Source organism: Salvelinus sp. IW2-2015, linkage group LG2 (genome assembly GCF_002910315.2).
Source record: "Salvelinus sp. IW2-2015 linkage group LG2, ASM291031v2, whole genome shotgun sequence".
Lineage (NCBI taxonomy): Eukaryota > Metazoa > Chordata > Actinopteri > Salmoniformes > Salmonidae > Salvelinus > Salvelinus sp. IW2-2015.
In genome coordinates this window covers 40,102,856-40,119,125 of record NC_036839.1, presented here as the reverse complement: position 1 = coordinate 40,119,125, position 16,270 = coordinate 40,102,856, and the positions used below count along the sequence as shown (strand labels likewise).

The following is a 16,270-nucleotide window of genomic DNA, read 5'->3' as shown; positions in this document are numbered from 1 at the left end:
TCAGATATTACCAGATTAGTTTGAGAGGCCAGAATTATATATAGGGGCACCAGATGGTATAGGGGCACCAGGTGAGGTAAGTCTAGGAAAAGACAATAAGATACATACACACACACACACCAATACCAAAACATCTGAAAAGACTGGGGATTTATTTTAATCAAAGTCAAAACATTCAGGTCCACTTAAGGTGAAGACTAACTGTCACCTTTGACCTCTCACCTCTGCAGGCCCTCCGGCTGTCCTTTCTGCTGTGTCCCGGCTTCTGACTGCTGATTGGAGCTGGCCTGGTGTGCGTATAGGTGTGTGAGAGATTGTAAGGAGATGAAGTCCAGTATGCGTCAGTGGCGGAGGCTGCTGTTCGTGGGCATGTTGGCGTGGGCCCTCCTCTTCCTGGCTCTGCTCTCCTACTTCCTGGATACCCCCGTGTACAACGAGCCCCTGACCTCCGCCAGCTCCTCGCTCTCCCAGCACCCCGACACACGGCGCCTGGCCTCCATCCAAGGCGCCTCCCACCAGCAGCACCACTCCATCAGGGGCTCCCAGCCCGAACCCACCTACATCACCTTTACCACAGCCTATCCCGACCCAGACCCTAACCATTACCCAGACTCAGAGCCTAGCTCCTCCTCCACCACCCCTGAGCCTGGCCTGGAGCTGAGCTACGGGACCAGCCAAGAGATGGAGGGGGGCAGCCGCCAGCAGCAGGACTACCTGGACGCCCAGACCCTGGCTGCCTGGTCCTCCTCACGCACGGAGAACGTGGGTTCCCACTCCGACCAGACGGTGACTCGAAACAGTGAGAGACCTGCATGGACCGCCTCCAACGCTGGCCGGGGGCCCAACCGAACCACACGCCGGTCCTCACGTGAGGATGAAGAGGATGAGGAGGGGGTAGAGACGAACAACAGCCACAAGAGGACCATGGTGGGGGATCATGGGGGGGAGAGGCGAGGAAAAGAAGAGGATGATTTAGAGGAGGACTACTACMCCAAGTCTGCCTCGCTGGTGCAGCGACTCTGGCGGGGAAAAGTGTCCTCTGGGATGCTGTCCCCGCGACTGCAGCACGCCAAGCGGGACTACCTGAGTGCCAACAAGCACCACGTAACCTATAAAGGAGGCCGGCGGGCTGCTCAGAGCTCCAGGGAACTACTGTGTGAGCTGAAGGACCAGGCCCGGCTGAGGACGCTGGACGGGTCCGAGCAGCCTTTCTCTTCACTGGGCTGGGCCCGGCTGGTACCGCGCCTGGACCTGGAGAAGCTCTACAGACAAGGGGGCCAGAGAGGCTTTAGGAGCTGTGCTGTGGTGACCTCTGCTGGGGCTATTTTGCACTCAGGCCTGGGGAAGGAGATCGGTGAGTGGAGGGTAGAGGGTAGAGGGGTCAGGGAGGGGAGGGAAAAGAGGTAGAGGGGAGCAGAGGAGGGGGAGAGAGAAGGGAGGGAAAGAGATTGAAGGCAGGGTTATGGAGGGATGCAGATTAAATGGGATTAAGGGATTAAAGAGAACTGGGAAACATTTATCGGTACAGTAGATTAAAAAACAACACCTTTGTTTACCCTTTAGGCAATAGTTAAATAAAGGTTAAATAAAATGTTTTTAAATAATACCCTAATGAATAATACCCTATGTGTTGTGACTGTGTTGTGACTGTGTTGTAACTGTGTTGTGACTGTGTGTCTGAGTGTGAAATACATAATTGATCCTGATCAGCTTTCTCTGTGACAACCCTGTCTCTATGGCAGTCTGTCTGTGTGAGGGGAGAATGATGGCTCTTTACCCCGTGACATCCACAGCATTGATCCTGATCAGCTTTCTCTGTGACAACCCTGTCTCTATGGCAGTCTGTCTGTGTGAGGGGAGAATGATGGCTCTTTACGCCGTGGCATCCATAGCATTGATTGGAAAGTCAAATTGTCATGTGACTTTATCGACTTCCCCATTCGCCTCTAGCATAGTATTAGTTTATTGTAGCAGAGAGAGACATTTTGGCTTGGGCTCTATACTGTCTCTCACACACTGAGTAGCAGACATCTGTCACCCTGTAGTAACAGTCTCTGTGATTGGCTGAAAGGGCTTTGGCATAAGTAATTCAAAGCCAATCAGATCTCCAGAAGGGTCTTGATGAGTTAGTTTGGAGATCCTCTATAGACTTTTGGAATACTTTGGCCTACTGCATTGCGTTATCTGTGTGTGTTTGTGTGTTCTGTTCTCTGTGTTGGAGGCTCTATGGTGCATGGGGAAAGTGTGAACTCAGGGACAGATGGCTCACTTTGAAGGAAAAAAGCAACCCTTCTGGTAACAAATCAAGTTAGTTCACATCACCCATGTAGATTAGGGATGCACATTTCGGTAAATTTTGCTGCCAACTAACTGACCCTCATTAACCAGTCAACAAACTGTATTCTTTTTTTTCAAAAAGTAAAATGACATGACCAACAGAAAATACTATCAGAGATCTGTATATAATGACGAGATGCTTATGTTTCCGCCATTACAATGGGAGTCGTCGCAAGGCGGGAAGGCCCAAAATAAGCCCATAGAAACGCATTGGACTTATTTTGGACAGATTTTGGCGAGAGTGTAACCTCTCGCGTTGCCTTTTCCTCTCTGATACTATGCATGCATCCAAGGACAGGACATTTTTCATGAAGAGCTTAATGGAAACATTCAACAATGGCAAGCCTATCGTCTCACAGTCAAAAGGCTGTAGCCTGTTATTGAACATGCAACTCCTGTAATGAAGCAGCTAATAAAACTTTTCAAACATTTGCCCAAATGCAATTCACTGAAAATGTCCAGTTATAAACTGCGGTCCTAACGCGAGCAGTTACATATGTGACAGAGATTAAAATATCTGTTTGAAATTTAGAAAGAGGGGGAATCTAATAGACCCCTTTCTGTGTTTGCAAACATTGCCGCACGAGGACAATACACTCATGTTGGTGGCAGAACTCGGGGGAGTTCTTATACAGTGCATTCGGAAACTATTCAGACCCCTTTACTTTTTCCACATTTTGTTACACTACAGCCTTATTCTAAAATGGATTAAAGAAATATTTTTACTCATCAATCTACACACAATACCCCATAATGACAAAGGGAAAACAGGTTTTTAGACATTTTTGAAAATGTATTAAAAATAAAAAACAAATACCTTATTTACATACGTATTAAGACCCTTTGCTATGAGACTTGAAATTGAGCTCAGGTGCATCTTGTTGATCATTCTTGAGATGTTTCTAAAACTTGTTTGGAGTCCACTTATGGTAAATTCAATTGATTGGACATGATTTGGAAAGGCACACACCTGTCTATACAAGGTCCCACAGTTCACAGTGCATGTCAGAGCAAAAACCAAGCCATGTGATCGAAGGAATTGTCCTTCAGGATTGTGTCGAGGCACAGATCTGGGAAAGGGTAAGGAACAATGTCTGCAGCATTGAAGGTCCCAAAGAACACAGTGGCCTCCCATCATTCTTCAATGTAAGAAGTTTTGAATCACCTAGACTCTTCTTAGAGCTGGCCGCCCGGCCAAACTGAGCAATCGGGGAGAAGGACTTTTGTCAGGGACGCGACCAAGAGGTCGATGGTCACTCTGACAGAGTCCAGAGTTCCTCTGTGGAGATGGGAGAACCTTCCAGAAGGACAACCATTTATGCAGCACTCCACCAATCAGGCCTTTGTGGTAGAGTGGCCAGACGGAAGCCACTCCTCAGTTAAGGCACATGACAGCCCGTTTGGTGTTTGCCAAAAGGCACCTAAAGGACTCTGACCATGAGAAACAAGATTCTCTGATCTGATGAAACCAAGATTGAACTCTTTGGCCTGAATGCCAAGCGTCACATCTGGAGGAAACGTGGCACCATCCCTACGGTGAAGTATGCAAACACAGCCTCTATTTGCATGTTGCTTATGAGTGCATTTCACACTACTTTTGGATTAAATTGGATTTTAAGGCTCGTATGAATGTCCTGCTAAATATAATGTTTGTGTCATCATTGCAAATCAACTGCACTTAAACTTCGACCAGTAAAATGGCTCTTTGGCTAGCTTTTGCTACAGCCTATGTTAATGAGCGTTAGCATTCTAGCTAATAACTGCTGCATCCAAAATAGTTATTTTGCCAAGATCACAACCAAATTTAATCTTAGTGACTGTTCAAAAAAGAATCAAAACATCATTGTATGCATATGAGGACCCCAAAAAGTAATTTGGTTTAGAAGTAATGAAAACGTAAATCTATGTTGAATGGGCACAGATGGCGATGGCTTTCTTACTGCCGCCAAGAGTCGCGTGTATCTGTGCGTTACGTCAGTGGTTCGTGCACTGGAAAAGGGTTTATAGCAACTACTATGATGGGTTGCTATTATGACTAGGATTTTGCCTTTGGCTTCTGGACAATGAAATAAAATTTGATATAAAAATCAATAGAACAGGAGAGAAATGCTGGTTAATGGCACAAGGAAGTCTTTATAAAATCATGGCCCCCACGTTTCTATGGATGGATTTTCGCAAGGKTACTTTGAAGCAAGGTAAGACATGACTCATTATTAGAAGGAAAGTAAATTGTTCAAGTTTCAAACAGTTATACTGCCTCAAGCTCCCATTGCAAAGTGGTGGGTGGTGCGCTGATAGTCAACGGGAGGCAGGTTATAGCCTTTGCATCCGAATCCGAATGGGAGGCGCACTTTAGGAGTTGAGATTGAGAAATAAAATCGCTCCTTTTTGATCGTTGCCACAAGTTTTTTACACTCGATTTGAATTTTGAAATATTACTTGTTGCACAATTACTGGGCTTACAAAAGCAGGGTTCACTCAAGTAGCCTACAGGCTTTTTGAGGAGCTACTCTTGGCTGTCTGACAGGTGGTAGGCTATCTGCCCCTCAAACTAGGCTCTGTATGCTGTGAGCGTGATAAATAAAACGCATGACGACTAACGAAAATACACGCGCTCCAATTTAATTCCACACAATTATGCAAATGAACCTATAGACCGATAAGCATGGCCGGTCAAATGTATTTTCTGGCGGCTAACCGATTTAACATCCGTAATGTAGATTTATACACTACATGACCAACAGTATGTGGACACCTGCTCGTCGAACATCTCATTCCAAAATCATGGGCAATTAATAAGGAGTTGGTCCCCCCTTTGCTGCCCCCACCACTGCGACCTGTATGCTCTAGTCGGCTGGCCCTCGCTACATATTCGTCGCCAGACCCACTGGCTCCAGGTCATCTACAAGTCTATACTAGGTAAAGCTCTGCCTTATCTCAGCTCACTGGTCACGATAACAACACCCACCCGTAGCACGCGCTCCAGCAGGTATATCTCACTTGTCATCCCCAAAGCCAACACCCCCTTTGGCCACCTTTCCTTCCAGTTCCCTCCTGCCAGTGACTGGAACGAATTGCAAAAATCGCTGAAGCTGGAGACTTACATTTCCCTCACTAAATTTAAACATCAGCTATCTGAGCAGGTAACCGATCGCTGCAGCTGTACATAGTCCATCTGTAAATAGCCCACCCAATCTATCTACCTCATCCCCATATTGTTTTTATTTACTTTGCTGCTCTTTTGCACACCAGTATCACTACTTACACACCATCATCTGATCATCATCATCTGCTCATCTATCACTCCAGTGTTAATCTGCTAAATTGTAATTACTTTGCTACTGTGGCCTATTTATTGCCATACCTCCTCACGCCATTTGCACACACTGTATATAGACTTTCTTTTTTCTATTGTGTTATTGACTGTACGCTTGTTTATTCCATGTGTAACTCTGTGTTGTTGCTGTCGCACTGCTTTGCTTTATCTTGGCCAGGTCGCAGTTGTAAATGAGAACTTGTTCTCAACTAGCTTACCTGGTTAAATAAAGGGGAATTWAAAAAAAAWWWWTTTTAACAGCCTCCACTCTTCTGGGAAGGCTTTCCACTAGATGTTGGAACATTGTTGCAGGGACTGACTTCCATTCAGCCACAAGAGCATTTGTGAGTTCGGGCACTGATGTTGGGCGATTAGGCCTGGCTCGCAGTCGGTGTTCCAATTCATCCCAAAGGTGATCGATGGGGTTGAGTTCAGGGCTCTGTGCAGGCCAGATGGGGAAGCGTGATTCATCTTTCCAGAGAACGTGTTTCCACTGCTTCAGAGTCCAATGACAGGGAACTTGACACCACTCCAGCCGTCACTTAAAATCAAACTTTATTAGTCACATGCGCCGAATACAACAGGTGTAGTAGACCTTACAGTGAAATGCTTACTTACAAGCCCCTAACCAACAAAGCAGTTTTAAAAAAATGAATAAGAATAAGAAATAAAAGTAACAAGTAGTTAAAGAGCAACAGTAAAATAACAATAGCAAGACTATATACAGGGGTGTACCGGTACAGAGTCAATGTGCGGGGGCACCGGTTAGTCGAGATAATTGAGGTAATATGTACATGTAGGTAGAGTTATTAAAGTGACTATGCATAGATAATAACAGAGAGTAGCAGCGGTGTAAAAGAGGGGGAGGGGGCGGGGGGGGCAATGCAAATAGTTTGTGTAGCCATGGAAACCCATTTCATGGTTGGTTGGTCGGTTGGTGAGTGAGTGAGTGAGTGAGTGAGTGAGTGAGTGGGTTGGTTGGTTGGTCGGTCGGTGAATCCGGAATCTGGTGACTGTTGTGTTTGTGGTTATCAGTAACCATTGGATGGTCTTATCTCTGCTTTGTCTGTCATAGCAAGAATAGATGTACTGTACATACTGAACATACTGCTGTATATATAGTGTATGTGGACACCCCTTCAAATTAGTGGATTCGGCTATTTCAGCCACACCCGTTTCTGACAGGTGTATAAAATCGAGCACACCGCCATGCAATCTCCATAGACAAACATTGGCAGTAGAATGGCTTTACTAAAGAGCTCAGTGGCACCGTCACAGGATGCCACCTTTCCAACAAGTCAGTTCGTTAAATGTCTACCCTACTAGAGCTGCCCCGGCCAACTGTAAGTGCTCTAATTGTGAAGTGCAAACGTCTAGAAGCAACAACGGCCACTCACCAACCAACCAACCGACCAACCAACCAACCAACCAACCAACCAACCAACCCACTCACCAACCAACCGATCTAGGGGGAACTCCTGCATGATAAAGACCTTTGTGATGAGCAACATAATAAACCCATTCAGTATTGAACCTCTGTGAGGTTAGAAGAGCCAAACCTTGTTTAATTAACTGTATAGATCGGCGAACAGGATCTCAAACCACATTGATCTCACTTACTCACTTAGTTACGCCAAATTGAGAGCTTGGTTCTATCTGCTAAAAGATGATTCTGAGATAGTTGGCTTTAAAGTTCAGAACCCTAATTGGTTTGAATGGTGTCAGCTATTTTTTAAATCTTATTCTTTTGAACATAACAACATGAATTGGGGTATTTATAATACTATATAGGTAGAGAACATTGCACGGATTAAGGCTATGTCAATAACTACATTTTGACCAAAATCTAGATAGAACCTTAAAGTCCCAATAGGTGTTTCTGAACTCCTGAGGTGGAAATGCCTTCCTGTCTTCCTTCACGGCAAGGTGTGTGTGTGTGTGTGTGTGTGTGTGTGTGTGTGTGTGTGGTGTGTGTGTGTGTGTGTGTGTGTGTGGTGTGTGTGTGTGTGTGTGTGTGTGTGTGTGTGTGTGTGTGTGTGTGTGTGTGTGTGTGTGTGTGTGTGTGTGTGTGTGTGTGTGTGTGTGCTGTTACAAGCATGTGAGCGTGTGTTTGGGATTATAGTCCGTAAAGTGAGAGGTTTGTGAATCTGTTGTCATCTGTACTGTACTGTTTTGCTGCCACCATGTTGTGAATTGACTGAATAACACCCTCAACGGCCTTTTATGTTCAAGTCCTCTCACCACCTCACCGCTCTCTCCCTCCACATCTTTCCACCTCCACCCCCTATCACACACTGTCCTTCTGAATTCCAAATAGACCCATTCCTTGGCTATCACTTACCTTATCCACTATTAGAGCCATTACCATATGGCTTGTACATGGCTGTTCATTTGAAATCTAAGAAGTACGTTTTGAGATGAAGACTGTGGATCCAGTAACATTACTCTATCAGGTATAGTCCTGGGACAAATAAATGGTCCCGTCCATCGGCCGTACGAGCTAGAGGCATGAAGACCAAAACCTACACTTTGAATGTCAGTGAGAACTTGGAGTCCGTCCACAGGGGTTAAGCTAAGTGTTGATCTACTGAATGCCAATACCCTCCACATGGTTTACTGGTGTCATTGAGGAAGTGGAGGATAGCTTTGCTGTGGATGCCCATCCTTTGAAGTGTCAGCTCAACCATACATGATCGTTCATCCAAGTGTCATGTAGCCCTGCTGAAGTCACAATGGACTGCTCGAACAGTGGAGAGAGACTGATTAAGAGTCGCTGAGCTTAGCCATAACCATCAATCATAACTGTGTGTGTGTGTGTGTGTGTGTGTGTGTGTGTGTGTGCGCACGTGCGTGTGTGTGTGGAGGCCTATGTGTGTATCTGTGTACGTTCATGTGTGTGCAGGCCAGTAGGACACACTCCCTGTCTCTATACTGTGTACTAGCCTGTTGATAGCCTCTAGGCTAGACTAGGTTCAGTCTGAAAATGTTGTTTCCTGGTGGTGATTGATGATGTGTCATACAGTTCATACTGGAAGCAGACCAGTGCCTGTCAAAGTCCCTTCAGTTACACACGTTGACCACAAGGCTGCGCTCTTTCTGTGTCTATGAGTAGTTATACTGTCATGTACAAAGCACAGAGCTAAATCCTGCACCAGATCGTTCATGTACCGGATTGTTCATGTCAAATGGCTATTCACGCTTACCAGTCATTCAGCTCAAGTGTTTTGACTATGGCTGAAAGCAGAGTGCTTTTTCTGTCTCTATGGATGGAGTGAGGGAGGAGAGGAGCTGCCAGGGTGAAGGGGAAGAGGTCACTTCTTTCAGGCCAGGGAGACTTGCTAGTGAAGTGCTTCAACTCAACTGCAGGCTCTCAGGATATCCCTGGAGGTAAAGAAGATGCAGGTGCTCCTGCTCTCTCTCTCACGCTCTCTTTCTCTCTATAAATATTTTGGGCTCTTTGTGGATATAACCCTCTTTGTCTGTTTGAGCCGTAGGTTAACATTGTGTGTGTGTGTGTGTGTGTGTGTGTGTGTGTGTGTGTGTGTGTGTGTGTGTGTGTGTGTGAATCCTGTTTGTTCTAATTCCCCTGAGCCACCACCTTAACCAGCTAAATCAAAGTATTTGACCAGAGTAAACAGTGTGGACCAGCTAAATTGTCACAGAGCCTGGAGTGGTGGGTGCGGAGTCAAACGCAGAGAGCAGAGGATACTGGGGAAACCGGACTTTATTTCGGTTTCCAATGCGAACGCCCAAAACAACAGGCGAAATAATCACAAAAATTTCCAACCCAACACAGGGCACAAACAGACAGGAACACTACACGCACAACCTGACTAACAGAAACAAGCCCACACAAAAACAGGCGGGCCTAACAGGCTTAAGCAGTCCTGAATCAAAACAAAATAAGAGATAGGTGCAACCAATAAGACAAAACAAACAGAAAAGGAAAAGGGGATCGGTGGCAGCTAGTAGACCGGCGACGACGACCGCCGAGCGCCGCCCGAACAGGCAGGGGAGCCACCTTCGGTGGGAGTCGTGACATGGAGGCGGTGGAAGTCCCTCAGTAGTGATGGGTCCAAGATGTCCCCCACCGGTACCCAGCACCTCTCCTCCGGACCGTACCCCTCCCAGTCCACGAGGTACTGTAGGCCCCTCACCCGGCGTCTAGAGTCCAGAATAGAACGTACAGTGTACGCCGGGGACCCCTCGATGTCCAGAGGGGGCGCAGGGACCTCCGGGCACCTCACCTTCCTGCAGGGCACCAGCCACCACTGGCCTGAGGAGAGACACATGAAACGAGGGGTTAATACGATAGTAAGAAGGAAGCTGTAACCTATAACACACCTCGTTTATCCTCCTTAGGACTTTAAATGGCCCCACACACTGCGGCCCCAGCTTCCGGCAGGGCAGGCGAAGGGGCAGGTTTCGGGTCGAGAGCCAGACCCGGTCCCCCGGTGCGAACACGGGGGCCTCACTGCGGCGCCGGTCAGCGCTCCTCTTCTGCCGTCCACCAGCTTGTTTCAGTGATTCCTGGACGGCTCTCCAGGTCTCCTTCGAGCGCTGCACCCACTCCTCCACCGCAGGAGCTTCGGTCTGGCTCTGATGCCATGGGGCCAGGACCGGCTGGTAGCCCAACATGCACTGGAACGGTGACATGTTAGTGGAGGAGTGGCGGAGGGAATTCTGAGCCACCTCCGCAAATGGGACGTACCTCGCCCATTCACCAGGCCGGTCCTGGCAATACGACCGCAGAAACCTACACTGAGGAGGTGCAGGTTCCAACCGTAACGCCCGCTCGATTTCCGCGTCCACCTCCCATACCACCGGTGCTACCAGACATGAAGCTGGAAGGATGGGAGTAGGATCGATGAACCGCTCCTCGGTGTCATAGAGACGGGACAGCGCGTCAGCCTTAGTATTAAGGGAGCCTGGCCTATAGGAGATCGTGAAACGAAATCGGGTAAAAAACATGGCCCACCTGGCCTGACGCGGATTCAATCTCCTCGCTGCCCGGATATACTCGAGATTACGATGGTCAGTCCAGATGAGGAAAGGGTGCTTGGCCCCCTCAAGCCAATGTCTCCACACCTTCAGAGCTTTGACCACAGCTAACAACTCCCGGTCCCCCACGTCATAGTTCCGCTCCGCCGGACCGAGTTTTCTCGAGAAGAAAGCGCAGGGGCGGAGTTTCGGTGGCGTGCCCGAGCGCTGTGATAGCACGGCTCCAATCCCAGCCTCGGACGCGTCCACCTCCACTATGAACGCCAAAGAGGGGTCCGGATGAGCCAGCACGGGAGCGTCGGTGAACAGCTCCTTCAGACGACTGAAGGCTCTATCCGCCTCCGCTGACCACCGTAAATGCGCCGGCCCCCCCTTCAGCAGTGAGGTAATGAGAGCAGCCACCTGACCAAAACCCCGGATAAACCTCCGGTAGTAATTGGCAAACCCTAAAAAACGCTGCACCTCCTTTACCGTGGTCGGAGTCGGCCAATTACGCACGGCTGTAACGCGGTCACACTCCATCACCACCCCAGAGGTGGAAATGCGATAACCCAGGAAGGAAACGGCATGTTTGGAGAACACACATTTCTCAGCCTTGACGTACAGATCATGCTCCAGCAGTCGCCCAAGTACTCTATGCACCAGAGACACATGCGCAGCGCGTGTGGCAGAATAGATCAGTATATCATCGACATACACCACCACACCCTGCCCGTGCAGGTCCCTGATAATCTCGTCTACGAAAGATTGGAAAACGGCTGGAGCATTCTTCAACCCATACGGCATGACGAGGTACTCATAATGGCCAGATGTGGTACTAAACGCGGTCTTCCACTCATCTCCCTCCCGGATACGCACCAAATTATACGCACTCCTAAGGTCCAGTTTTGTGAAAAAACGCGCCCCGTGAAATGATTCCACCACCTTGGCGATGAGCGGTAGCGGGTAACTAAACCCCACTGTGATGAATTTACACCTCTATAATCAATGCACGGACGCAGACCTCCCTCCTTTTTCTTCACAAAAAAGAAGCTTGAGGAGACGGGTGACGTGCAGGGCCGAATGTACCCCTGTCCCAGAGATTCAGTGACATATGTCTCCATAGCCACTGTCTCCTCCTGGGACAACGGTTACACGTGACTCCTGGGAAGTGCAGCGTTTACCAGGAGGTTTATCGCGCAAACCCCTCGTCGATGAGGTGGTAATTGGGTCGCCTTCTTCTTACAGAAGGCGATAGCCAAATCGGCATATTCAGAGGGAATGCGCACAGTGGAAACCTGGTCTGGACTCTCCACCGTCGTCGCACCGATGGAAACTCCTKTGCACCTACCTGAAKACTCCTCTGACCACCCTCYGAGAMCCCCCTGTRTCCATGAAATCTCAGGATTGTGATTAGCCAGCCAGGGAATCCCCAGCACCACTGGAAATGCAGGTGAATCAATAAGGAAGAGACTAATCCGCTCCTTATGATCCCCCTGCGTTACCATGTCCAGTAGAACCGTGGCCTCCCTGGCCAGCCCTGACCCTAATGGTCGGCTATCTAAGGAGTGCACGGGGAAGGGTTGGTCTAGCGGCACCAGGGGAATCCCTAGCCTTAATGCGAGTCCACGATCCATAAAGGTCCCAGCTGCGCCTGAATCGACTAGCGCTTTATGCTGTAGAGAGGAAGAAAAGTCAGAGAAAGAAATTAGTAGGAACATATGACCAACAGGGAGCTCTGGGTGAGTCTGGTGCTGACTCACCTGGGGTGAACGAGGAGTGCTCTGCCTGCCCTCCCGACTCCCAGACGAGCTCCTCCAGCACCGATCGGCAGTGTGTCCTCTCCGACCACACCTGGTGCAGGAGGAGCCTCCTCCTCCTGTCCCCCTCGATGCGGCCCCCCCTAACTCCATGGGGATTGGAGCGGGAGGGCCGGGAGGTGGAACCAACAGGGCCCGTTCTGGACGCCCGCGGGCAGCCAGCAGGTTGTCTAGTCGGATCAACATGTCCATGAGTTTGTCGAGGGAGAGGGTGGCGTCCCGACAAGCTAACTCCCTGCGGACGTCCTCCCGGAGGCTACAACGATAGTGGTCCATCAGGGCCCTGTCGTTCCACCCCGCCCCAGCGGCCAAGGTCCGGAACTCCAAAGTCCTGCGCGCTCCTCGTCTCCTGTCGCAAGTGAAACAGCCGTTCAACTCGGGGTAGTGGTACCTCGCCGAGTCTGGGCCATTCCACACTGCGTTGGCCCACTCCAGGGCTCGACCCGTCAGACAGGAGAAGAGGACGCTCACGCTCGCCTCCCCCGAGGGAGTCGGACGAACGGTAGCCAGGTACAGCTCCAGCTGTAGTAAGAACCTCTGGCACATAGCCGCCGTTCCATTGTACTCCCTGGGGAGCGCCAGACGCAGAGCACTGGATCCGGACGCCATAGGAGGGGTAGGTGGTGCTGGTGGAGGAGGAGCTGGGGGTGAGGTAGGGAGGCCATTCCTCTCCCATCGGTCCATCCTCTCCATCATTTGGTCCATTGCCGACCCGATACGGTGGAGAATGGCCGTATGATGGAGGACTCGCTCCTCCATGGATGGGAGAGGAGGTGCAGCTGCTCCTGCTGACTCCATAGGGGTGCGGGCTTCTGTCACAGAGCCTGGAGTGGTGGGTGCGGAGTCAAACGCAGAGAGCAGAGGATACTGGGGAAACCGGACTTTATTTCGGTTTCCAATGCGAACCCAAAACAACAGGGCGAAATAATCCAAAAAATGTCCAACCAAACAAGGGCACAAACAGACAGAACACTACACGCACCAACCTGACTAACAGAAACAAGCCCGCACAAAAACAGCGGGCCTAACAGGCTTAAATAGTCCTGAATCAAAACAAAATAGAGACAGGTGCAACCCAATAAGACAAAACAAACAGAAAAGAAAAGGGGATCGGTGGCAGCTAGTAGACCGGCGACGACGAGCGGCCGAAGCGCGCGCCGAACAGGCAGGGAGTCGTGACATAAATCATAGTATTGAACCAGAGAAACCAGTGTGGACCAGCTAAATCAAAGTATTTGACCGAGAGTAAATAGTGTGGACCAGCTAAATCATGTGATTTGGCCAGAGTGAACATTGTGTACCAGCTAAATCATAGTAGTTGGCCCAGAGTAAAACATTGTGGAACCAGCTAAATCATAGTATTGGCCAGAGGAACATTGTGGACAGCTAAATATAGTATTGCCAGTAGAAAACATTGTGGACCAGCTAAATCATACTATTTGGCCAGAGTGAACATTGTGGACCAGCTAAATATACTATTTGGCCAGAGTGAACATTGTGGACCAGCTAAATCAGTAGTAATTTGACCAGAGTAAAACAGTGTGGACCAGCTAAATCATAGTATTGACCAGAGTAAACATTGTGGACCAGCTAAATCATAGTATTTGACCAGAGTAAAAACCAGTTGGATGCCATCTAGGAGCTGCGTCCTTATGAGCACATTGAGTGATTGGCCTTCCATTATTTATTTTTGACTTAGGTTTAATACAACTATTGGTCTAAATGAAGACACTTGAGTTTTTCTGCAGGGTGGCATGTTATTTTCTTAGTTGAGGGCATTTGTATTGTTCTTAGTGGAATGTTTTTAGTGGCATTGATTTTCTTTAGCTGAGTGCATTTGATTTTTCCGAGTAGTGGCATTGCATTTTCTTAGTGAGTGCATGATTTTGTTGAAGTCTTGATGTTCTGTAGTTGAGTGGCATTCTGAATTTCTTATTGAGTGGCATTTGATTTTCTTAGTTGAGTTGGCATTTATTTCTTATGAGTGGCATTGGATTTTCTTAGCTTGAGTGCATTTTGATTTCTTGTTAATGCATTGCTTTGGAGTGGCATTTGATTTTCTTAGTTAGCTGGCATTTGATTTTCTTAGTGTGCGTGGCATTGATTTTCTTTAGTTGATGCATTTGATATTTCTTAGTTGATGATTGTCTTAGAGTATTGATTTTCTTTCTTCAGTGACATAATTGACTTATGTTGTCTTTGTCTATCCCCCAGATTCCCATGATGCAGTTCTGCGGTTCAACACAGCACCTACAGAGGGCTATGAGAGGGACGTGGGGAACAAGACCACCATCCGCATCATTAACTCGCAGGTGTGTGTGTGTGTCAGTCAGGGATGAAGGAAGGATTTTTCACAGGGGGTGCTTATTATAAAATAATTTAAGCCCAATTTATATTTTTCTGGTTATCATTTCTGACATTTGGTAGGCTATTTGTCAACTCATCTATAATAAGATACATGAAGCTTCTCTTCTGTCATAACTTCTTGCTCAAGAAGACTAAATAAAGCGCTGCTCACCAGAATAATGTCAGAAAGCAATAGAATGAATGCATCAATAATCTGAAATGGTAAAGTTTTCTCTTTCATTTCTGCTTCTCTCGTGCATCGAGGACATTTAGGAGCCGGGGAGAAAACATACCATTCTTCTCCTGCAACAATTTACAAATGACATCAGTTTGACCGGTTTTAATGAAATGAAATACTGTGAAAACGATCAAACATTTTTCTGATGAGATTTCAGTTCGACTTGGATGCATTTATGTTTTTGAAATACTGTCAGTTTTATGTGATTGAGTTCCTAACCGCACATTCCCATTCTCTCAAGAGACGCTGAAAGAAAGAAATCCAATTTCTTCTCTCCTGTTCCAGAGACAAAATTAACATTTGGTGTAGCTACTATTTTAATACAAGAAATACATAATTATGCAGGAGTTAATATTATATTACTCTACAGGTTAGAGGTTATAGACCTATAGTTAATATTATATTACTCTACAGGTTAGATGTTATAGACCTATAGTTAATATATATTACTCTACAGGTTAGAGTTATAGACCTTAGTTAATATTATATTACTCTACAGGTTAGAGTGTTAGACACTATAGTTAATATTATATTATCTACAGGTTAGAGGTTATAGACCTTATAGTTAAATATATATACTCTACAGGTTAGGATGTTATAGACCTATAGTTAATTTATATTACTCTACAGGTTAGATGTTATAGACCTATAGTTAATATTATATTACTCTACAGGTTAGATGTTATAGACCTATATATTAATATTAACTCTACAGGTTAGAGTTATAGACCTAAGTTAATATTATATTACTCTACAGGTTAGATGTTATAGACCTTAGTAATATTATATTACTCTACAGGTTAATGTTATAGACCTATAGTTAATATTATATTACTACAGGTTAGATGTTATAGACCTATAGTTAATATTATATTACTCTACAGGTATGTTATAGACCTTAGTTAATATTATATTACTCACAAGGTAGGTTATAGCCATAGTTAATTTATTATCTACAGGTTAGAGTTATAGACCTATAGTTAATATTATATTACTCTACATTAGATGTTATAGACCTATAGTTAATTTATATTACTCTACAGTTAGAGTTATAGACCTATAGTTATATTATATTACTCTACAGGTTAGATGTTATAGACCTATATAATATTATATATACTCTACAGGTTAGAGGTATAGACCTATAGTTAATATTATATTACTCTACAGGTTAGATGTTATAGACCTAGTTAATATTATATTACTCTACAGGTTAGATGTTATAGGACCTGT

General features: G+C 46.7%; 1 protein-coding gene across 1 annotated transcript in view; it reads left to right on the top strand.

Moving 5' to 3' along the window:
* Positions 1-16,270, top strand: part of LOC111979892 (beta-galactoside alpha-2,6-sialyltransferase 2) — a 100,678-nt gene that overhangs the window by 63,708 nt on the left and 20,700 nt on the right. The window contains exons 2-3 of the mRNA XM_024010568.2: positions 231-1,354; positions 14,668-14,765. Coding sequence (XP_023866336.1) covers positions 325-1,354; positions 14,668-14,765 — 1,128 coding nt within the window. The 5' untranslated portion in view covers positions 231-324. The remainder of the gene's footprint in view (positions 1-230; positions 1,355-14,667; positions 14,766-16,270) is intronic.